The 23390-nt window shown below is 44.2% G+C and overlaps 1 protein-coding gene across 3 annotated transcripts; it reads left to right on the top strand.

Moving 5' to 3' along the window:
• The first annotated feature begins 548 nt into the window (after positions 1–548).
• On the top strand, positions 549–22237 carry Prdm1 (PR/SET domain 1). 3 transcript variants are annotated; one of them, XM_090337694.1, is made up of 7 exons: positions 549–663; positions 2435–2686; positions 9911–10030; positions 13542–13794; positions 19546–20657; positions 21080–21208; positions 21465–22237. In XM_090337694.1, exons 1-7 carry the CDS (start codon positions 622–624, stop codon positions 22038–22040), a joined length of 2484 nt encoding a protein of 827 aa, XP_090193820.1. In that variant the 5' UTR covers positions 549–621; the 3' UTR covers positions 22041–22237. The 3 variants fall into 3 exon arrangements, with proteins under 3 accessions (XP_090193820.1, XP_090193818.1, XP_090193819.1); XM_090337692.1 differs by lacking the exon at positions 21080–21208 and having other exon boundaries at positions 573–663; XM_090337693.1 differs by lacking the exons at positions 549–663; positions 2435–2686; positions 9911–10030 and adding an exon at positions 13344–13352.
• The last annotated feature ends 1153 nt before the right edge of the window (positions 22238–23390 follow it).

Raw genomic sequence — 23390 nt, 5'->3', positions numbered from 1 at the left:
TATCACAACCGGAAGCCGAGCGATCTGGAGTATTTCGAATAGCACGCAGCAGCCCCCAGAGCTCCACGCGGAGGGCTTAGAAAGGGAAGTAGGAAGGTTCCAAGTAAATGTTGAAATGTGTCTTCTACGAGAAGAGAGGAAGCGCGGCGGCTCTCGCAATCCGCCCGGAGGAGGGGTGGAGGGGGGGGGGCTGGCGCGCGGCGGCGGCGCGGCCCGGCCCGGCCCGGCGGCGGCGGAGCCCAGGTACCTGGCCACGCCCCCACTCCGGGCCGCCGGTGGGAGTGTACGAGACGAGTGGTTAATCTGCAGCTGGGAGGGAGGGGAAAGCCGCCCGTCTGGTTAACACAGCCCGAGCTGCGGCTGGAGAGACACTCGCTGGGCCCTCCAGCGTCGCGGAGAGGCAAGCGCAGCGCGCAGCAGCACCTGTGCGCCGCCGACAGCCAGCCCGGCCCCAGCCCGCCCGGCCGAGCCCGCCGGGGACCGACCGAGCTCCCCGGCTGCGGGAGGAAAGGGGGAGCGAGTGAGCGATCGAACGCGCGACGGTCAGCGAGCGCTCCGCCCGTCCCGAGCCGCTGCGGGGAGAAATGCGGAGCGGGTGGTCATGAGCCGGACTCGTCTCCGATGTTGGATCTTTGCCTGGATAAACGTGCGGGTACGACCTTGGTAAGGAATCTCATTTGATTTCATTTGATTTTTTTTTTTGGATCTGGAAACAAACGTGGATCTGGAAACTTTAAAGAAATTTTTTTTCTTTCTTGTAGTCTCAATAAAAGCAAGAGACACTCGCGTGCGCGTAAGACTGTCAAACATTTATAAGACTTTTTCCCCCTATGAATCAGTAACCCTTTCGGTTCTGCACAGAATTGGCCCTTCACTGAAATTTCAGTACTTACTCCTGCCTACAACCCCGTCACCCACGGCGGCACAGTCACCGCGCGAGGCCGGCTTCGCCACTCCGGTTATTGAAAATCGTATTTCCATTTTTATTTGGGCATCGAGACTGCTCCGCACGGCTAGAAGTAAATAAAAATAAGCCGGTGTGCACGAGTGGCCACAGAGGCACAGACGACTTGGCAATCTCATTTAATTTTCTTTTAAAGTTGGGGGGTGGGAGGGAAATAAAGATTATATTTAGCGAGCCAGTGAAATAGGATACAACTCAACCTGCAGGCTCTCCGCCGCGCGAAACGCCCGGTTTTCCGTGGGAAAGAAGACGCGTGGGTCTTCGCCTCTTCACCCACGCGCCCGTGCCGGGGGATCGGTTACGGAGAAGGGCTCACCTCTGTGTCCTCTGTGGAAAGCCCAGAGTGAGGATAGAAGAAGAAGAAGAAAAAGGAGACTGTTCTTCTCCATGTATAAGTGGGCAGTGGTGACAGTCAACTGGAGCCGAGCCGGGGCTTCTGGGAATTTGCACACTTTCAGATTGAAATGGGAAGTGCTGTTTGCAGCCGGGGGTTCCGAAAGGAACCCTCCGCAGGGAATTCTACGGAGGCGTTGTAGTTAGTGTTCCGGCTGATCTGTTCCATTCTCAGCTCGGCTTTAGAGATGCCCAGCCGATCCCGAGATCCATCCATCCCTCACTCATGATGATGATGATGATGATGATTGATGATGATGATGAGTGCTGCTATGGTTATCATTCTTTTCCTGGGTGGCCCCAAGGCGCCTGGGGGAAGGCTTGCAGCTCCGGTGCGGGATGCTGGCGGGGTGCGCCCCTCTCCGTCCGCCGTCCACGCGGAGGGTGCCGGCGCGGCGGCGGCGGCGGCGGGGAGGGAGGGAGGGAAGGAAGGGGGGGCGGGAAGGAGGGAGGGGGCAGTTGTTTTGAAAGTTGGTGTGGAGTTGGGAGGCGGTGGGAAAGTTCGGTCTTCCCGGTTTGGGAAAGGGCTGGCCGGGTTCCGTCCCCGCGCCGCACGCGCTTTCCATTTTTAGCTTCATTCAGAGGCGGACGGAGCGCCTTCCTCTTCCTCCCCTTGTTTGTGACACTTTTCCACGGCGAGGCCGAGGGTCTGGCGGCCATGACCCCGGGCGCTCCGGGACACCGGACGGCCGCAGCGCCCTGCTCTGCCTCGAGAGGTAAAAGCAGACAGAGATTGTCCCAGGACGCTTCCTCGTCCCGCGAGGCTGTCACCTTCTCCCTCCTCCCACCCGCCCAGCCCCCTTTTCTTTTCTTTTTTAATTTTAGAGGATTTTTTTTTTTAAGAACCTGGCTTCTTCAAGCCAGCCTGCTTCGCGCGGTTTTGGGGGGAGCCGTGGAGAAGTAGGGGCAGGGGTTCTTACTCAACTGCACCCACTACTGCGCATCTGCTTTCCAAGTCTTCCGACGGCCCGGACTCCTCGTCCCCGGCCCGGACTCGTCCCCGTGGCCGCGGGGTCCCCGGGGAGCCGCGGGGTCTGCGGCCTGGACGTGAAAAGCCCTTTTCCATTTCCCTTCCAGGCTGCCCCCAAGTGTAGCTCGGCTGCTGTGAAGTTTCAAGGATTGGCAGCAGGGACCGAGAAGACCATGAAAATGGACGTGAAGGACGCGGACATGACTCAGTGGACCGAGGCTGAGTTTGAACTGAACTGTACCTACATTGTCAACGACCACCCCTGGGACTCGGGCTCGGATGGGGAGACCCCGGTGGTGCAGGCGGAGGCTTCCTTGCCCAGGAATCTGCTTTTCAAATACGCCGCAGACAGCCAAGAGGTAAGGCTGATGGATGGCTGAGCTACCCTGGCACCTGGCGCCCCCATCTTCCCTTACTCGTGGCTCCAGGGGTGAGGAGATCAGATCTGGGAGAAATCTCTTGAAGTATCCCCAAAGGCTGGATCCTCCATAGATGCTCAACTCCTTTCCTAGTTCTCTGTCCCCAAGTCAAATTCCTTCTCATTTCCTCCAGCCTTCAGCTGTTCCACAGCTAATTAGTAAACAGTGAAATCTTTTGGCAAATTGGCATCCTTTGGGAAAAGCTGAGGGGCAGCACACAGCAGCGGTGGGTCACTCTCTGAGTCACTCTTTGCCGAGGGGTTTGGGAGAGGAGGCTGTGGGAGAGTTCTGTACCCACCAGCCCTGCCTCTTCCCAGGGTCTTTTTATTTGTTTGTTTGTTTTTCAGGGAGAAACCCCCCCCCCCTTAGAAATGTGTCTTTTTGTCTCCCTCTGCCATCATGCAGTGGCTTTATTCTTTTTAATGAGACAGCTTTATTAGCTGGGTTTCTAAAATTATTCTCAAAACCTGGACGTGTTTATGAACTGAAGTGTTGGCATAACCCAAGCCAGAGGGGCCATGTAAAAGTGTCCTCTGTCCGATGACTTCACTAACCGCTGCCCATTAGCCCAGGCTCCTTTGCTCTGGCTGCGTTTGACAGGATCATGCCTTACCGGCCTCTGAAGTGGGTACACTCTTTGTTGTTTCAAAGAGGTTGAAAACCTAAAACTTGGAATGAGCAAGTGATCTGTGTTTACCCTTTTTAATATAACAATTAAGTGAGGTGTGATGTTTAGCTGTGAAATAACTGGCAGAACCACCTCCCCGTTTTGGAAATTTGGCTTCTGTAGGTTGTGCTGGCTGATGGCTGGGGCAGAGGAAAAGGAATCTGACCCTCAGCAGACTTTCCACCCTCAGAGGTGGTCCCTGTAGTCCTGTGGCTTTCGGAAAACAGTGCGAGGGGAGTCCAGTGCTGCAAGAATGGACTTTGTTGCTGGGGCATTCAAATCACTTTCCCCTTCCCTCAGGAACAACTGCATTTGAAGGAACCCAGGAGTCTTGTTTTGGGAAACGCTTTGTCTCTTTCCTGTTTGTGTGTCTGACTTCAGTGTTTTTAGTGGAGGAAAGACACAGCTGTCTAAAATTAAATAGAGCCATTCTACTTGGAGTTTTAGGAAAGCTCATTTTTCCCCCTTTTTTCCTGCTGAGAGATTAGTAGCAGGTTCTATAAAAATCAAAATTTAAATTGTAGTTGTATGTGAATTATTTTTAAAACTTTTAACCCCAGAGGTCGGCTTTAATTATACCTCTTCCTGAAAGTAATGCTCTTCTCAATAGAAAGTCTCTGAAAATGTGGCCTTTGGAATCAATTTAGCATTTGTTTGGCTGTGGCTGTGAAAGGTGTAGCTTCTTTCTTGCTTTCTTGCTTTCTTTTTTTCCCTCTCTCCTATCAGCCTTGATTAATTATTGGTCTGTTCACAAGGTTCCCTGTATCATTGTTGTCTTCTCAGTCCAGGAGGACTGAAATCAAGAACTCTTATTCGGTGGGGCATGTCTGCCCTTCCTTATCTCACAGTTGTATTATTCTCAGTTCAGTTCTTAGCTTGAGTTTTTTTTTTTTTTTTCAGTTTTCATCATTGTACCGAAAACTATAGGTGAGTCAAGTTATGCTCTTAGATCATTTAGTCCAAGGTTCAGGGAGATAGTCACTTGCCCACAGGCTGTATTTGAAGCCAGACTCGGCAGTGGAAACAAAGTTCTTATGCTGTCTCCAACAAATGCTTGTTAGATGATGGTACTCTGGCCCCTCTTGGTGTCACTGTGGCTCTAATTATTGTCAATATATTTCAGACAGATCTTTTATTAGGCTTATTTTTTTCCTCTTTGAACATAGAGTTCCCTATTTCAGGATGTCCATGCTCCCCTCCCCCCAACAGAAAAGAAAGAAAACTAAGACACAAGCAAACAAAACACCACAGAATAGGTGTCCTTGAAGGAGATCCTTCAAAACATCTCAAATGCCAGGGTTCTCTTCTATTCCCCCCAAATTTTACTTCACGGAAGCACTTGGCTCCAGAAGAGAACACCTCAGTCGCTTTCTTGGGAAAGCAATCAAGAAAAGGATTTGAATATCATCCTGTCTCAAACTTACTCTGTTTGCTGTGTCTTTCTCCTTCTGTTTTGAGCTTTGGGAAGAAACAGCTCCCTGGAGATGGTGAAAGAGGAAGGTGGAATTGAGCCATTGAGGGTGTGCTATCCATAAACCAGTTCTAGGACAGAAGCATTAGGGTTCAATGAGGTGTTTACATGGTCACCATTCAGATGGTTCTTTTGTCCTACAAGCCACGGAAATAGGGAAGAAGCTTTTCTACGTGTAGTTTTTATCTGACTAATCTACCTTGCCTTTCTTCTTTAAGGACTTTCATTAAAATAGAAGAGGTTACATTATGTGCTATTATGCTGACATACCGGGGAATTTTTTTCAACACAATCATTTTTCATTATGAATTTGTGCTATGTGTCAGCACCTTTTTTCCACCCTTTTGGTTTAAAAACAAAACATACAAATCAGATTTCTGATTTTGGCCTTAAATTCATGCCTTTCTTGAGGCTCTTCTTGCTTCCTTATTTCTGAAACTAAACACTAAGCATAGATGTCTTGTTGAGAACTTTAGAGCTGTTTAAATGGATGGTAGGTTATTTTGTTATAGGGATTTTCCCCTTCAACCTCCTGAATTAATCTGTGACTACGTGACTCTAGAAAAACCCATCTCAACACTGGTATCTGAGATGAAGTAGGCTCTGGGCTTGGGGTTACTTATTCCCAAGAGACACTGTCTTCTGTCAGTCTGACCTCCCAAAGTCCTGGGCTGATAAACATCAACACAGTTGGATGGGGAGGACTCACTCAGAATCCCTTCTAATGGAGGTCCTTTATTATCTCAGGCCATCTGTAAAAGTATCTCTGCCTGGAAGTGGCGCTATAGCTCAAAATAGTGGAGCATGAATTCTGAGTAAGAAAGAGTTCTGAGACAGTGTCCAGGCCCTGAGTTCAAGCCCAGGGCCAAGAAAAACAAAAATCAAACAAACAAAAGAAAATATCTCCACCTAATAAGCAATTTCTGTGTTCAAACTCTTTGAGTCAGGAGGTGATAAACCAAGAAATCGCTGAATTTCCTTTCAGATTGAAAAAGTGAAGGAAGAACAAAAAAAACACTTTCCAAAAAACATATTCCTTTTACGCATGGGGTGAATTACAAACTCTCTTGATCCACTATAGAGCTCCACAAGAGTCCTTGTAAAGTAATATCCTTATCATTAACATAGAATTTTAATCAAGTCATTTTTTGTGAGTTGGAATTCGGGGAGGGGAAGAGATAGCTAGTAATTGAAATGATCCTCCATAAAAACAGTTTGCCTTTCAAATAATATTTAATATTACTATTAAATATTTAATATTGTCCTTATTATCAGACTTTTATTCAGCACCCCCATCCAATGCATCTTAGCTGTAAATTCTTCATTATGTAAAGTTAGGAAGAAGCCTCAGTTTTTTTGTTTTTTGTTTGTTTGTTTTGTTTTTTGGCCTGGAAGCTTCCACCAAAGTGTGTTCTATAGCTGAGGCCATTGACAGAGATAGATGTTCTCAAATGGCAAAGGGACCTATGTGGCATATAAAGTACACAAGAAATGGCTTCTGTTAGGGGCCGATGAAGCCTGCATGTGTGGAAGGCAGTGTCCTCTCCCTGATAGGTTTATAGAAGGCACACAGCAGCCTGTCCCCAGCAGTAATTCTTTAGGACCCTGGTCAGTTCCAATGAGATTTTTGTTTTGTTTTGTTTTGTTTTGTTTTTCCTTCCTGAATTATATGACTATACTCCTAGGTTTTTGGCACTGTAAAATCCCAAGTATTTAACATGCTTCTGCACCATGTTTCCCTATCCCAAGGACAGAATGCTGTAAATAATGGCTGAGGGAGAAGGAGTTTGCTAAAATATACAATGGATCTTCAAGGACCAGAAGGAGAACTACGACTTTCCTCCTCCTCTTCCCCTTCCTCTTCTCCTTCTCCTTCTTCTCCTTCTCCCTCTCCTGCCTTCCTCCTCTCTCCTCCCTCCTCCTCCTCCTCTTCTTCTTCCTCCTCCTCCTCCTCCTCCTCTTCCTCCTCCTCCTCCTCCAGAGAAACGCTGGTGCCTGTCACAGGAACATGGACCAACTCTTAATCTTAGAGTGCTGCAATCTTTATGTTTTTCTTTGAACAATATCTCTGACATGAATTTGAGATGAAAGTGTTTATTCTGTACTTAGAGTGACTATCAGTGATTTATCTTGATTTTATTTATGTGTTTGGGCTTTTTGAGACAGAATCTTGCTATGTAGGCCAAGCAGGTGTCAAACACATGAATCTCCTGCCTCAGCCTTCCAAGCGCTAGGATGGCAGGGAACTACCACCCGCCGTGATTGTAGGTGGTGTGTAAGCTACAAGATTCCTTCCGATCTCACAGATCCACAGTCACTTGCATCTCTTTATCTCTAGGTATTAGCTCATGTATGTTTCATAGGTCTCTATAAAGCAGGAATTTTAAATATTAGGGCTCTCTTTCATTCCTTTGTTAAGATAACCAATTTCTGAAGCTTTTTAATCTTCTTCTTGTTGTTATTGTTGTTTGGTGCTGTTCACTGAGACAAGCTCTGGTAAATTTGCCCAAGCTGGGCCTGGACCTTATCTACCTCTTGCTTTAACCTCTGGAGTAATTGAGATTTCAGGCCAAGCCAGCACTCCTGCCTACTTTCTTCCCACCACCCTCAGATCTTGACTACTGAGTTAGATTTGTAAGGTGATCCGTCACTGCGTTCAATACCACGTCATGTCTTCCCAGTGATTGGGCCCTAATGGGCCCTGATATCTGTGCCTTCCCTGCATTCCATTGTCATAAGAACATGACTCTACTTTAGCTTTCCTTTGGTGCCAAAAGCAAAGCATGTGTCTTCTTCATGTAAGGTTGATAACTGAAAATCTAGAGTCACCTTCTGTAGAAGAATGGCAGTTTGGAAGGAAACTTGTGACCTTCGTGTACTGTTCCTTGTTGGTAACCAAACTCTGACTCCCAGAGACTATCATTTAAAACAAAGTTGAGGAACCAGTTGAGTACCTTGCTTAAAATTACTACTTTAAAGTGGATGTGTTGAAAATATCAGCTGCTAATTATTGGCTCACCAACAAATGGTATTGTTTGTTTTTCCTGTTTGTCATTTCAATGTTATGGCGTTCCTGATGATTTGTGTGTCACAGAAGGCAAGTCCATGAAGTTTTCAAATTAATAATGTGTCCAATACTGTGTCCTAGACAGTGATCCTCTGGGCGAATAAGTATTTAAACTTTCAGGATGTATTTTTATCTGGAGACTGTTCTGAGATGCCACCTCCTGTCCCCAGCAATTGAGCTGCTAACAAATACCAATAACAACAAACTGTTCTTGAAAGGGCAGATAGATGTAAATGAAGGTTGAGGAGGATGAAATGAACATCTGCTTTTTTCAGCTCTCTGCCAGAAATTCATAAAGGACCAAAAATAACACTAGAGCTTGCCAGCCTTGTTTCAACTTGTGTTAGATATAGGAAATTCTTTTTTTCACCCTCTCTCCTTCTTTCCCTCCCCTCCTTCTCCCCCCATCTAGTCTTTAGTATGCTACACTGACATGTAGTTTCAATACCAAATTACTTTAAAAAAATCATTTCCTGATAAGAAACTTACATGAGAAAGACTGCTGTGTAGATATACCTATTCCCTAAGAATAAATTCTTTTTTTATATTTTTTATTGTAATTAATAAAAGGGTTACATGATATTTGCCAGATAGAAGGTGCATTAATTCACATATATTGATAGCCTCTTACATGTCTTGGTCCCCATTACCCTCCCCTCCATTCCCCCCAGAATAAATTCTTGATGAGCTTTAATAGGCAGCAGTGGATTTCATAATTCTAATTGTCACATGCCATTGTGAGCCATCTAAACGAATGAAAATTCATGTATTTGTGCCTGACATTTCAGGATCAAAACCACACAGGAGCTTCCGGGGATAATAGAACTGGAAGTTAATATTATTATTGGTTTCTTGGTTTCTTTTTCATTTTCTTTCCTGTGTTGAACTGGTGCTTGTTGGACAAGCAAGTGATCTACCACTTGAACCACACACCTCCAGACGTGGTAACAAATGTTATCTTTTACTCCACCCCTTGATCTATTTCAAAACCTATTCTGTAATTACTTGGTAGGCTGTTTTGAATCAAAAATGGGAAAGGGAGAAGATTAAAACCAAAGTGAAACTAACTAAAAAATGTTACAAAGGGGCTGTTTTTGGAGTTTTTTTCAATAGTAATGGATTACTTCCTGATTCTTGATTTTTTTTTTCAATTCTTTCAAAAGAAACTTAGGATCAAGCAGGAGCTGTGACACAGTGAGCATGTTTCTTTAGTAAGGCTCTCCTAAGTCAAAATGTATTGAGTCTAATAAGGTCATTTCTTCAGATCTTAGAACCGACCGTGCTTAACACCCACAGCTCCTCAGTATCAATTCTATCTCAAAAGAGAGCCTTTGACCACTCTTGAATAGATGTCAGAGAAGAACAAAGTTACTTGCAAGATATTTTTTTCCATTAAAGAGAACTTATAAGCCATGGGAGTGGGGAGAAAGAGCTCACGTAGGATGAAAATACAAAAACAAACAAAAAAAACATAATGTGTTTGGTTTCTGGTTCTTTGAGTCTTTGTGGAACAAGTAAAAAGTATTATTTTGGTTTCTGAGGTTAAAATTGTTTTATTTCCCTAGACTACACTATGTTTATGGTTTGAGGGAGAATGAAATAGGAAAGTAGGAGGAGAGCTACAATCATCTAATCTTGACCAGCTAATTCTTCAGTGTCATATTCTCAAGACAAGAATCGTTATCCTTTCTGATCTCCTAGCATGAAGAGGAATATTAAAAGTAAAGAGCCTCCTTATTGGTGGAGAAAAATCCTTTAGATTCTTTTAATGCTGGGTGGAATATTTGTTTGTGATTTCAGATCTTAGATGAGCTGCCCCCCTCCTACACCTGTTAGCTGTTGAGGCTTCATTAAAGTCTCCCACGTGGACTGGATTGCCACTCAACAATTCAGTTCATCGAACAAGATTGGCTAACATGTCACAGTACACGTAATTGTTTCCTATGTTTGTCCTTTTAGATTATTGGAGTGCTGAGTAAAGAATATATACCACAGGGAACTCGATTCGGACCCCTAGTGGGTGAAATCTATACCAGTGAGACGGTTCCCAAAAATGCCAACAGGAAATATTTTTGGCGGGTAAGTAAGAAAAAAAATTAAGCTTTTAATGTTAAGGGGGGAAAAACTGGAGCTATAAGAGCAAGTAGGATTACTTCCTTTTTCAGCCCTGTGTTGAGAAATACTGGGATCTGCCCACAAGTATTCAAAATGGGGGGTGGGGTGGTTCTTCGTGGAAATAGGGAATTCTGAGCAAGGAAACCAGTTAAATGTTCAGTTCAGAAATACAAAATGTGGCTGGTTAGTAGTGGCAGTAATAGACTGTGGAACTTAATGTTTGCAATTCATTAGAGCTTTGTGATGAAAGGAAACAGTGTTTGGCTTGCTTCTGGCCCAGGTAGGAAGTAGGTAATGAGTCACCAAACCTTAGATTTCACCCCTTCTTAATTTATTGCTGAGTTAATGTTAATTGAATGAAAAGTTTTCATAAATGATATTTTGATAATAACAGCCCTGAAAGATGGGTGGAAATCTGAGGGGAGAAGGACCACAGAATGGCCCTTAAATTCAACTGCACCAGGAAACTAAATTTAATATGTAAGCTCCTTCTACAGCATAGGAAAAGTTCACATAATGTGAGATGATAAACTTTGTTGTATCATACACTCAAAAGACCTGTCCTACAGCAAGGTCCTGGTGGGCTCACTGCTGAGATCTGAGCATCATGGTTCAAAGCCGGTCCAGGCAAGACAGTACATGAGACTTTATGTCAGTTAACCAACAGAAAGCAGGAAAGTGGGGTTTTAGTTTATAACTGGTAAGAGTTGTACAACTGGTAAAGTACCAAGCTTGAGGGGGAAAAAAGAAAAAGAAAAGCTCTTGAGTTCAAGCTCTAGTTAACAGAACAGACAAGACCTAGTTTATATGTCTCCTTTGGAATATCAACGTTTACAAAGGATCTCAGAGGAGGGCATTAATGAGATTGAATTTTTGAGTTAGAGTCTGGATCAAGACTAATCAAAGAGAAGTCAGATTCCAGCTTTCCATGGCATTAGTATATTTATTTTTTTCCCCAGGTGGAATAACCACCTTGTCAGTATGAACAAAAAGAAAATCAACAGATGCTTACTTAAATTTTATAATCCATTTTTATATTAATATTCATCACATTTATTCTAATAGTGAAGGTTTGTGTTTTTTAACATAAGTAACATATGAGCTGAACCCTTTGATAAAAAAGGACTACATGGTAATAACCAACATTGAACTGCTCACTTTGGCTGGTAATTTTCACCTAAAAACTTTAATATCTTTTGGACAAGTATCATAAAAGATTTGTATATATATTCATCCTTAAAATATATTCCCAACATTATTTATATGAGAGGGGGTGCACTTTTTTTTTGGCTTTTACTGCCAATAAATTCTCCTGAGATGTGAGCCAGAGGCATATTAATTTTTGACTCAAAAGATTGGAATCAAGACAATGCGGCCTGTCTTATTAATATGGGATCATTTTGAAGAACTTCTTAACAAGGGAAGAAATACTTAAGAATCTTGCGTGTCTGACCCCGTTTCCTGTTCACTACTTTTAGTGACTCTTTAAATAAAAGTAGCCTTCTTGGGAATTAGCCTCCCAAGAAAGACTTCCTGCGGAGGATTTATTAGAATTTGTCCTTCACATGCCAAGGATATAGTAGGAGATAACTTCTCGGTTGTAGCTGAAAACATCCTGGGTTTTGCTTGGCAGAAGGAATCTGTACATCAGCTGGGAGGAAAGAAAAAGTTATATGCAAATCGTACTGGCAAAGAGATGTTCAAGTTGAGAAAGCATTGACATTTCTTGTAACTGTACTGTGAGTCAGCGCCTTTTGAATCTTCTTGATAACAGATGGAAATGCAGGCAGGTGAAAGCCTCCGTGTTCATTTGACGTATGCACTCTTTTCTTTTCTGGTGGGTGTGTTTGTGTGTGTGTGACCTCATGGTGTTGGCAGTTCTGTTTTTAAATGAAGATACAGTAAATGGTAGTCCGTGGAAAGCTAACTGGAATCAAGATACCAGTAGCTTTAGAAAGCAGTTTCCGCCCCAGTGAAAAACGGCTAGAGTGATGGAACCCTATGTTCCTGGAAGTTTGCTCATGAGAGTAAACAAACTTGAAAACCCCTCTTGATAGCCCAATTCACCCAGCCTTGTTCCATTTTCTCTTAACAACACACACCGCAAATGCTCTCACAAGCTGCTTTGATGAAGCCACACGTATTTCCCCCTTCACAATTTACAGGAAGTTACTCTTAAAAGAAAGTGATTCTGATGTTTACTGCCTGGGTTAAAGGGACAGAGTTCCTTTTTATTTCGGATCGCATTGGAGCGAAATACAGAACCCATTCGTGGACTAGTGTAGACAGTGGTGGCTGAAAGGAAAGAAGTCACTTGGCTGTCCTGTGAGACCCATCAAGTGTCTCACCACTTGAGGGACCCCCAGCTGCACATAACCAGGCATCAGCTATCTGGGATGAAGAAAACTCTTTTAAGTCTGAGGGAGAGGTGAGACCTTCTGCCCAAGGGTAAGGAGTGTGCTTTGCCATGTGGTTTCAGTGAGCGTATATCCTTTGATTTTTTTTTTTCTTATTCTTAATTCTGTCTTTTGGCCAGCACCCTACGTGCATATGTGAACCAGAGGTAGTATTACTCAGAGACAGACGTGGAATTCTTTATGCATTCACTGCCTTTAAGGAACCACACTCTTTCTGCCTGTTTTGTTTTGTTTTGTTTTGTTTTTTCCAAAAGCTCAAGCCTGGGGCTGGGCATATGGTGTTTTAATCAAGCTCTTCTCAAATATTGGGGGGACTCTCTCTTCCCTCCTTTGACTCAAAAAGAAGCAGCACAAGGCTGAACATGTAGCCCAAGAGGAAAAGTGACTTCCCTGTCAGACTCTGGCCTCCGTCCCAGTGCTCTCTTTGTTATGGCAGGTGAAAATCACCTTTGCCCCACCCAGTGTTTCCACAAAAAGGCACAGTTCCAAGTATTCATATGAACAAGTGTTACTTTAGGACTCAAGGGTTGGGGGGTGGAGGATGTTTGCATAGTCTGGCCCTTGGGCGGGGGTGTAGGAAACAGCTAGCACAGAGGCCATAGAAAAAGCTGAGCCTGGGTTTGACGCAGTCAGCTTGCTCTTCTACCCAGTGACTCAAAGCACTAAAAGTCACCGTGATCGAAACGCAGGTTTGCAGAGTCGCCCATTTGTCACTGGCTGCTATAGCTAAAGTGCTTCTCTGTGGTGGCTGAAATCAGTTTTGAAGCCTTGCCTTAGATGAAAATTTGAGTTTCATTTTTCGGTTATTTCCCGCCGCGCCTACTCCCCAGCCTTCCACATGAAAAGACCACACAACTGAGATGGAAAAGGTAACTGACACCCGGTGCCTTACCTGTTTCCGCCCTGATTTCTGCTGATTCAAGATGACACCCGCCACCCTGACTGATTCTGGGCAGTGGAGGAGAGCAGGAATCTAATCTGGGTGTTGAGAAAGCTTTCTATTGCTTTGAGCTAACTTCCTCACAGAAATCCCACGTCTGTCTTCTCTTTTTGGACAGATTTACTCTAGAGGGGAACTTCACCACTTCATTGATGGCTTTAATGAGGAGAAAAGCAACTGGATGCGTTATGTGAATCCAGCCCACTATGCCCAGGAGCAAAGCCTGGCTGCATGTCAGAACGGGATGAACATCTATTTCTACACCATTAAACCCATCCCTGCCAACCAGGAACTTCTTGTGTGGTATTGTCGGGACTTTGCAGAAAGACTTCACTACCCTTATCCCGGAGAGCTCACAGGGATGAATCTCAGTAAGTGGATTATAAAAACAAATTTGTGTGTGTATGTGTGTGTGTGTACACAATGCTAATAATGTCCCTTCTGCCCCTATGAACTAATGACATGCTATTTAATTACATATCTTCATCTATTTTATAAAGAAGATGGCTTAAGCCAGGGATTAGGAAGAGGAATTAAAAGAACTAGTCCCTAGTTCCTTGTTATGAGACTTGATCATCTGTTTTGAATGTTGAATTCAGAAGGTTACAGTAAGAAATATATACTATATATCTGATTTCAGTGTATGCAACAAAAGGAGATGTGGCTGAGAATTGAATAGGGATCGTTCCCGGCACACTGAATGTGCAAGTACGAATGATCACCCTTGGGAGTGCTGAAATTGTGTGTTGAAATCGTGTGGTGATGCACATTTAAATAGGCTAATGTGGAGCATCCATGAGGTTGTTTCTAGAAAAAGTCTTGTCATGATCTTTTTCAAGCATTATTCAAATGGAATAACCCTAAAGATTTTATTTCTTAGCTTCCTTCCTTATGGTAAAATGAATTAATCTGATCTTCTCATCAGTATTACAGTAGCCACCTATCACTTCATCTTAACAAATTCTCAGTTCCTTCTGTTTATAAGTTTTTACTTTCTCCATTTGGTTAAAATCGCTGTCGTGACCTTTCTGCAAAGGCCTTCTTGGCTTTAGTCATTCTCAAGAGATCTCTGTGAATCATTTAAGAATTAATTTAAAATCCTAACCTCAGTTCTAACAGTAGTTGTATGTTCGTAGACTGCTCAATTGTATAGCAGTTTAAAAAGAAAGTTCCTTTTGGTTGAAAAGTTAAAACAATGTCCGAGATTTTTATAACGATTTGTTTTGTTATTATTTTTCATTGAAAGGAGCATTTCAAGGAAAGTGAAAAAAATTCCCTGTTACCCCTAACCCCTAGACTCACCAATTTTTATTCTTCTCTTTCTGTGCCAGTACTGGGCGCTGTTGCTTAAGTGTTTTTGTGCTCAAGGCTTTCTTTACCTCTGGAGCCACAGCGCCACTCCCAGCTTTTTGGTGGTGGTTTATTGGTGCTAAGAACCTCACCATGTGTTCTGCCTGGGCTGGTTTGGAACCTCAGTCTTTAGATCTCAGCCTCCTGAGTAGCAGAATGACAAGTTTGAGACACCAGCATCTAGCTCAGACTCAAGACATTTGAAATAGATATTACTGTTAACATAAACTGAAAATTTTGAGTCAACTTTAAGATCAATTGGCATACCAATTATATATCCTAGTCATCACATAATCTAGCTGTCTAACTACCTAGCGTTCAATTCCACACTTTTCTGTTTGCTTGCTTTCCTTTGGGTCTGAACACCTTATTTGAAATTTTCTGAAAATCTGGGGCTATACGAGTTTCATAGGATCACAGCCTAGGGGTTGGTAGTGTGGCTTAGTTGGTAGAGCAGTAGCCAGTGAATAAAAGGGGCAGCAGGTACTGAGTGTGAGTCCCCGTTTTAGACCTAGAAAAAAGAAAGAAAAATAATATCCTAGGATGTGTGAACAGAAACCCTGAGCACATTCACAGTTCATCCTCCAGATATTGGGAAAGGTATTAGGATGTTTGGGAACAAAGTAGTTTCCACATGAGCGGATGGATGTCATCTGTCTTCACCCAAAGGATCTCTCTCTTCAGCACTCCCCTGGGCTCATGAGCATCCGTCTGGGGCCATGGATCCCATCTTGGCATCAACCCCCCGTGCTAAAGAACCAGTGGTAAAAGACACAAAGGGACAATGGCGTTTCCACGGGCTTTACATTCACTTAGGGCCTCTCCTAGAAATGTGCTGCTTCCCTAACCTTCTCACTACCTCTTCTGTGTCACCTTCCATTTCTTCAGCTTAACCACTTATGAATTTAGACAGTCTTTGATTTTTATTTTGTTAAAGCAGTAATGTCACTGAGAGATTCCTCCCCACCCTTCTTAGCCCTCCCCTCCGAAACCCCTCCATTCCACTGACTTGAATAACCATAAAGGTGTGGCTTAAGTGATAGATGGTCAGCCTTGAGTGGAAAAAGCCAAGCCAGAGTACAGGCCCTGAGTTTAAGCCCTACTGCTGGTGTGAGCGTGTGTACACACACACACACACACACACACACACACACACACACATACACATACACACCCCCCACATAATAATATAATTACATAATAATAACCATATTTCCCTTACTTTGTGTTAATCAAAGATCTTGAAGGCCTAGTATTTTTGTTCCCCCACAAGATCCAAGTGTTCACGCATGCAATAGAAGGCTGCCTTTCTTCTTCCAAATGCATGTTCCCTTGGATGTCTGTAGAATTTTTCTAAGTGGCAAGTTAGCAATTTTAGGTCCTCATCATGGTTGTCCAACATTCATAATAATAACAACTAGTCGCATTACAAGATTCCTGCTGCCGATTGTGAAATTGGCTTAGGTGTGGCAACTGATGATTGAGTCGCTGATCAGGAAAATTTCCACTATTTCATCAAGCCTCATAGGTAGATTGTCCACAATGAGTTGTGTTGAGCTTCCACACTAGAGCATAATAGAAGTTCGTGTAGCCCTCCAGTGAGATCCTTCGTGGTAGCATTGGCTAAGAAGAAGAGACAAAGAGACAAGGACAAACGAAAGAAAATCAAGTGGCCAGAAATCACTTATTGGCAATTTGGTTGGTGGTTTTGTTTTTTGTTTTTGTTTTTTTGCCTGTCATGGGCTTGAGCTCAGGGCTTGAGCACTGTCTTTGGGATTTCTCAAGGGTAGAGCTCTACCACTTGAGTCTCAGTACCACTTCCGGCTTTTTTCTATGTATATGGTACTGAGGAATCGAACCCCCCGGGTCTTTGTGTATGCTAGGCAAGCACTTTACCACTAGGCCAAACTCCTGGCCCCAGCAATTTGTTTTTTAAAAAGGTATAGCAAAAGGAAAAAATGAACTATTAAGTTTCTACCTCACCCAATTATTTTTGGTTATTTTTTTTCTATCTATCTAACTAATCCATCTAGAAAACAGTTGACCAAATTACAGACTTCTAAATGTTAATCTGCTTTCTCAGTTTCAGTTGAAAACAGACTTTGTTTTGCCTACTGCAGAACTTCTAGGTTCTTTTCTTGTAGTCTTGGGATTCTTATTATAGATCGAAAATGTGAGTCGGCATAATTAAGCCATTCAGAGCCTTCAGAAGCGGTTCACTCTTGAAATGACTCCGTCCGCCTACAGCCATTTAAGATTTAAGAACAAAAACAGATCTTGATTTTCTTTTTCATGTTAACTCAAACTGGTGCTAAGTAGGAGAGTCAGAAATGACACCAGCTCTCCTGATTACTCAGCTGCTGAAGGATGAGTTTTAAAAATGTACCTTCATACAGACTTCACAATTTCCACCTACAGAGCATTTTACAGAGGCTAACGTTAGCTCCTCGGAATTTTTTTTTCGGATTTTTTTTTTTTTTTAGAATAAGGCACAAATCTGCTTAACGGAAGACATCAGAGATAGCACACATTTATTATGGATTGAGTATACAACAGGCACTGTATACTGAGTATTTTTTTCATAGAAAATGAAAGGTTCTGACTTTTTTGTGTGTAATATGGCCACAATCATTTGTTTTATGTTAGCTTGATAATCAAATTAAACTGAGGTGCTTTAAAAGAGCACATGACTATACATGAAAGCATATTCAGTTCTGTGAATAAACTCAAACTTTTGATGCTTTTTTTTTTAGCCCAAATATTTTATCTTTTTAAGACAATAGGAGTACTGAAAACCACTGGGTGGAGGGGGGAGAAATTCTGAAACCTAGATATAATTTGCCACATAGAAGTGGCACAAGTGATAAAGTTAGGATGTGACACTTCCTCCCACCCTCTACCTCCATGAAATTGCTTTCCAAGGCTGTGAGATGTCTTGCCTATCCATTTTCCCTCTTACTTGTCTTTCCTTGCCTTTGCCACTTCAGCTTTAAAAAACAAAAGTGACAATTTGAACTTCCTGCCTGCAGGGCCTCACTGAAAGACAGATATTGGTCTGATAAGGGAGTATTTATTTTGGGTTAGTGGCTTCAGATAATGCCTCCCTCAACAACCTTTCCTATCATGGCCCCCATCAGCACTCCCCCCATACTACTGTTGTTCCCCCATGTTTATTCTGGGGCTTCTGGCTGGCCCAGAGGAGCCCATGATAACAACTAGCAGATAACATTCTCTGAGAGGCTCTCAAACTGGAATCAGATCCCACCGCCCCACCCCTCAAGCTTGTCAGCCTGGATTTCAAAAGTTTAGTTCTAGAGTTCAACAGAGTCTTACAGGATAACAAGCCAAGACTTCTTCCTCAATTAAATCAAGCCAGATACATTTTAGTTATTTTGTTTATTTGTTCATTTATATTTTGGGGTGCCAATATACTAGCTTAGATTGCAAGGCCTAGGCACTCTCCTTTAGATTTTTGGCTCTAGGTTGGTGTGCTCTACTACTTGAGCCACAGCTCCATCCACCCCAAGACTTTTGCTGCTTAACTGGAGATGAGTCTCATGAACCTTCTCACCAACCCATGTTGTCCTCAAATCATGATCTTTAGTTCTCAACTTTCTGAGTAGCTAAGACTACAAAGCATGAGCTACTGGTACCCACCAAGCAGGTACATTTAAGATGATAAAGAATATTTACACAATGGCTTCAGAACAATCCCAGAACCTGCCCCATCTTCCATTCCAAAGCCAAGCAGCCCTGCTGCCACTCTGAATTGCACCCACACCCAGGCTGCTGCCCTCAGTATGCTCCTGGGGCAGTTGTGCTGGTTTAAGGGAGGGTGCTAGGAACGAGTACATGCCCCACTTGTTTATTTGGTTGCAGGGGATGCCTGAGCCTCGGAGGCTTTCAGGGTGTCCCGTTCTGATAGGTGTTTTCCTGAAGGCCTCCTTCGTGCTATGTAATGGACAGGCCAGAGCCACAGATAGCTTAAAACTGTCCTCATGGTTCATGTTCCTAAACAGTCTGTTTACCGAGGGATCTTTGCCGGCTTCGGGATAAATGCTTTCTTCTGAGCTGCCTCTGTTTTCCTTGGTGCTATAAGTAATTGAACTGGCTCTGGAAGTACCTGTTATGGTTTGGCAGAGGTGACTGGTCACACCTCGTGATTCCAGGATACAGCTCTGCGGGTAGCCTGGTTAGACCAGAACCTAAGTGAAATGCCACTGCTGCCAGCCAATCCGGCCTAAGGGGTGGCGTCTGTCTCCTTCATCTATTTGGCACAGGCATTTTGAACTAAAGTTAGTCCCTACTAAACAAGAATCGAATGGAAAATCAATGGCTATTTATTACTTGAAATGAATCTTTTATCTTTCACATCTAGTTTGTGGGGTGCACTGATGTCTTCTAGATAACCTAAGCAGAGCGTCCGAATGACAGGTGACAACCCCAGTATTTTTCCACACACACCTGCCACCTCCCGCTAGGGCTACATGCTTGTGTGCACAGCCCTTTTCTGTCATAAAGTTTGTACAGATGGAAGCAGCATCACCCAGTGGCCCAGCCACGCTCCCGTTTTGCTGTGGAGGAAATAAGACAGCACGTCTGAGTGGGTGGCCAGGGGCCTCAAGAGCGAGAGGCCTTCGGAACCAGGTGGTGGGTGGTTGCCACCAACTGCTGCTCAGGTTTTCACAAGAAGAGAACAGCTTTCATGATTTCACTTCAGCTGGCCATAGCCCTCTGAGTAACCACCTTTCTCTTCTTCTTCTTCATTTCAGCACCAACCCCCAGCCACCCAAAGCAAGCAGATGCTGATACAAATGAACTTTGCCCAAAGAACGTTCCAAAGAGAGAGTATAGTGTGAAGGAAATCTTAAAGATGGACTCGAACCCCTCCAAAGGGAAGGACTTGTACCGTTCTAACATTTCACCCTTCACTCCAGAAAAGGACCTGGATGACTTTAGAAAAAACAGAAGCCCTGACATGCCCTTATACCCTCGGGTGGTCTACCCCATCCGGGCCCCTCTACCAGAAGACTTTTTGAAAGCTTCCTTGGCCTATGGGATGGAGAGACCAACTTACATCACTCATTCTCCCCATCCATCATCTACAACTCCGAGTCCTTCTGCAAGAAGCAGCCCAGATCACAGCCTCAAAAGTTCCAGCCCTCACAGCAGCCCCGGGGCCACGGTATCCCCTCTGGCCCCTGGCTCTCAAGAACATCGGGACTCCTGCACCTACTTGAACGCACCCTATGGCACCGAAGGCCTGGGCTCTTACCCTGGATACACTCCTGCACCCCACCTCCCCCCAGCTTTCATCCCCTCCTACAATGCTCACTACCCCAAGTTCCTCTTGCCCCCCTATGGCATGAATCGGAACGGCCTGAGTGCCGTAAGCAACATCAACAGCAGCATCAACAACTTTGGCCTGTTCCCCAGGCTGTACCCTGTCTACAGTAACCTCCTGGGAGGGGGCACCCTGCCCCATCCCATGCTCACCCCAGCCTCCCTGCCCAGTTCCCTGCCCTCAGACGGAGCCCGCAGACTGCTTCCTCCAGAGCATCCCCGAGAGGTGCTGGTCCCCGCGCCACACAGTGCCTTTTCCCTCACTGGAGCTGCAGCCAGCATGAAGGACAAGACGTGTAGCCCCACGAGTGGCTCTCCGACGGCGGGGACAGCCGCCACGTCAGAACACGTGGTACAACCCAAAGCTACCTCAGCAGTGATGGCAGCCCCCAGCAGTGAAGAAGCCATGAATCTCATGAAAAACAAAAGAAACATGACGGGCTACAAAACGCTTCCTTACCCACTGAAGAAGCAGAACGGGAAGATCAAGTATGAGTGCAACGTCTGCGCCAAGACGTTTGGCCAGCTCTCAAATCTCAAGGTAGGCCTTAAACCGTGGTGCCCACAGCGGCGTGCCTGTGCTTTGCGGAGCTTCATCGCTGCTGCATGGACACACCGGGCCTGGGCCTGATGTGTGTGGATTGCGCTTTTCTCTTGCCATTCCTAGCTCTGCAGCTTCAGGAAACGTTGCCTTCTCTCTCCTCTTAATAAACATGCAGAAATTGGGCTAGCGCCATGCCCTGCTAGCCTTATCACTTTTGCTCTTTTAGTCAAGCCCTACTAGAGCACTGGAAACACACAGGAGCTCTGCGTGTTCTCTGTAAGCCTTTGCCTGGGTGCTTTTCTTGGGAGTTTTGCATCACCAACCTCCCCATCTTTGAGCAGTACCGTTAAGTGTTAGGTCTCACCCCCATCTTGACAGCACAGCTAACTGCCCCCCACCCAAATGTGGCTTCTTCCCAGGTCCACCTGAGAGTACACAGTGGAGAACGGCCTTTCAAATGCCAGACTTGCAACAAGGGCTTTACTCAGCTTGCCCACCTGCAGAAACACTACCTGGTACACACAGGAGAAAAGCCACATGAATGCCAGGTGCGTGCAGTCTCCAGCTGCTGACAGACCAGCTTCCAATGGGTGGGAAAATAGTAGGGAAACAAGCAGGGAATCATGGGCTGCATTCCCACATCCCTGTTTGCTACTATGGCATGGCTGCCACTGAGAGGCATGGCTGGCCGTCCAGGTTGCTGGGCGTTGGCCAGCCTGCCCCTCCTTGTTGGCATGTCTTAATGTTCTAGTCTTCCCTGTATCCCTCCTCCTTGACCCCCATTTTCCTCCTCCCACACTGCAGGTCTGCCACAAGCGATTTAGCAGCACCAGCAATCTCAAAACCCACCTGCGACTCCACTCGGGAGAGAAACCTTACCAGTGCAAGGTGTGTCCTGCCAAGTTCACCCAGTTCGTGCACCTGAAGCTACACAAGCGACTCCACACCCGGGAGCGGCCTCACAAGTGTGCCCAGTGCCAGAAGAGTTACATCCACCTGTGTAGTCTCCAGGTCCACCTGAAGGGAAACTGTCCCGTGGCCCCCACCAGTGGGCTGACCATGGAGGACCTGACCCGAATCAATGAGGAAATTGAGAAGTTTGACATCAGTGACAATGCCGACCGGCTAGAAGACATGGAGGACAACATGGACTTGACTGCTGTGGTGGAGAAGGACATTCTAGCTGCGGTCAGAAAAGAGAAAGAAGAAACTGGCCTGAAAGTGGCTTTGCAAAGAAACCTGGGGAGTGGACTCCTCTCTTCTGGGTGTGGCCTCTATGAGTCACCAGACCTTTCCCTCGTGAAATTGCCTCGCAGCAAACCACTACCTCTGGTACCTGTAAAGGTCAAACAAGAAACAGTTGAACCGATGGATCCTTAAGATTTCCAGAAGACAAGTGTTTTGTTTCCTTTCTTAAGTTATGACTTGTGTGAGTCAGGGTGTCTGTAAGCAAACTGCTTATGCATAATTCCAGCTCTACAAAGAAAGCTCTTTTATTGGCAGGTGAATCCTCCCTCACCTCCCTGGAATTAAAGAAGGACTCCAAAGTTACCGAAATCTCAGGGCAAAAATGAGGCAAAGACTCTCCATATACATATATATATATATACATATTATATATACTTATTTACACCCATGTCTATATATTTGACCTGTGTATTTTGAATATTTGTGTGGATATGTTTGCATAGCCTTCCCATTACTAAGACTATTGTCTAGCCATAATTATTTTTTCAATGATAATCCTTCATAATTTATTATACAGTTTATCATTCAAAAAAGCAATAATTAAAAAAAGTTTACAATGACTGGAAAGATTCTTTGTAATTTGAATATAAATGTTGTATTTTTTTGTCTTGTGGCCATTCTTTGTAGATCAGTTTCTGCACATCTGTTTAAGTACCTAAGATTTATATGATGTCAGTCAACCTCTCTCTATATCGTTTTGAAAATGAGGTTTTGGTATTGCCAAAGTTAGACATTTGGTCAACTCATAGGATCATATATATATAGCGTTGAATAATTTGGGGGTATGTGTGCAGAATTACCCAATAATAACTTGAATTGAAAGAACATGAAAAGGAATCTTCTGTGTTTCTGTCCAATAGGATTTTTATTTTGTTTGTTTTTGTTTATACCAGTCACAATTTTTACCAAAAATGTACCAGGAAGGCTTTGCCAACCTGTGTCTCAAAAACAAAAAATAAGATTCCCTTCTTAGCTCAAATCATATGACCATTCAGAGTGGCCACATGACTTTTGCATCCCAATGTATTATCTGAAAATGTGAAGACAAAACTCCATGTTAAAAACCACTGAGAATGGTCCCAAAGCACAGAGGTTTTGTGTGTGTGAGATTTGAGGGCTTCAGTCTGGATGTCATTTTGTTGTTGGTTTTTGTTTTTGTTTTTTGTTTTGTTTTATAAATGTCAAAATTGCACAAAGGTGGTGCTGTACCAGGAAGGATTTGAAGTAGATAGGCCCGGGCCACATTTTAAAATACAATCAAAAAGCAAACAGAAGAAAAACGGGTATTGTAGTCATTTTAGGTAAAATGCGGGTAATGAAGCTTCCTGTCCCCAACACATTCATTGTATTTCTTTTTGCTGTAAAACTCCAATCTCCTCAGTATTTGTGTTTTTGCATTTTATAGTTAATTTAACTGATGATGAAAGGGCATTGCAAAGTTGTTCAACAACAGTTACCTCATTGAGTGTGTCCAGGAGTTGG

This window comes from Megascapheus bottae, chromosome 8, assembly GCF_031878675.1.
Source record: "Megascapheus bottae isolate mThoBot1 chromosome 8, mThoBot2.hap1, whole genome shotgun sequence".
In the NCBI taxonomy this organism is placed as follows: Eukaryota; Metazoa; Chordata; class Mammalia; order Rodentia; family Geomyidae; genus Megascapheus; species Megascapheus bottae.
This window is presented reverse-complemented; position numbering and strand designations above follow the sequence as displayed.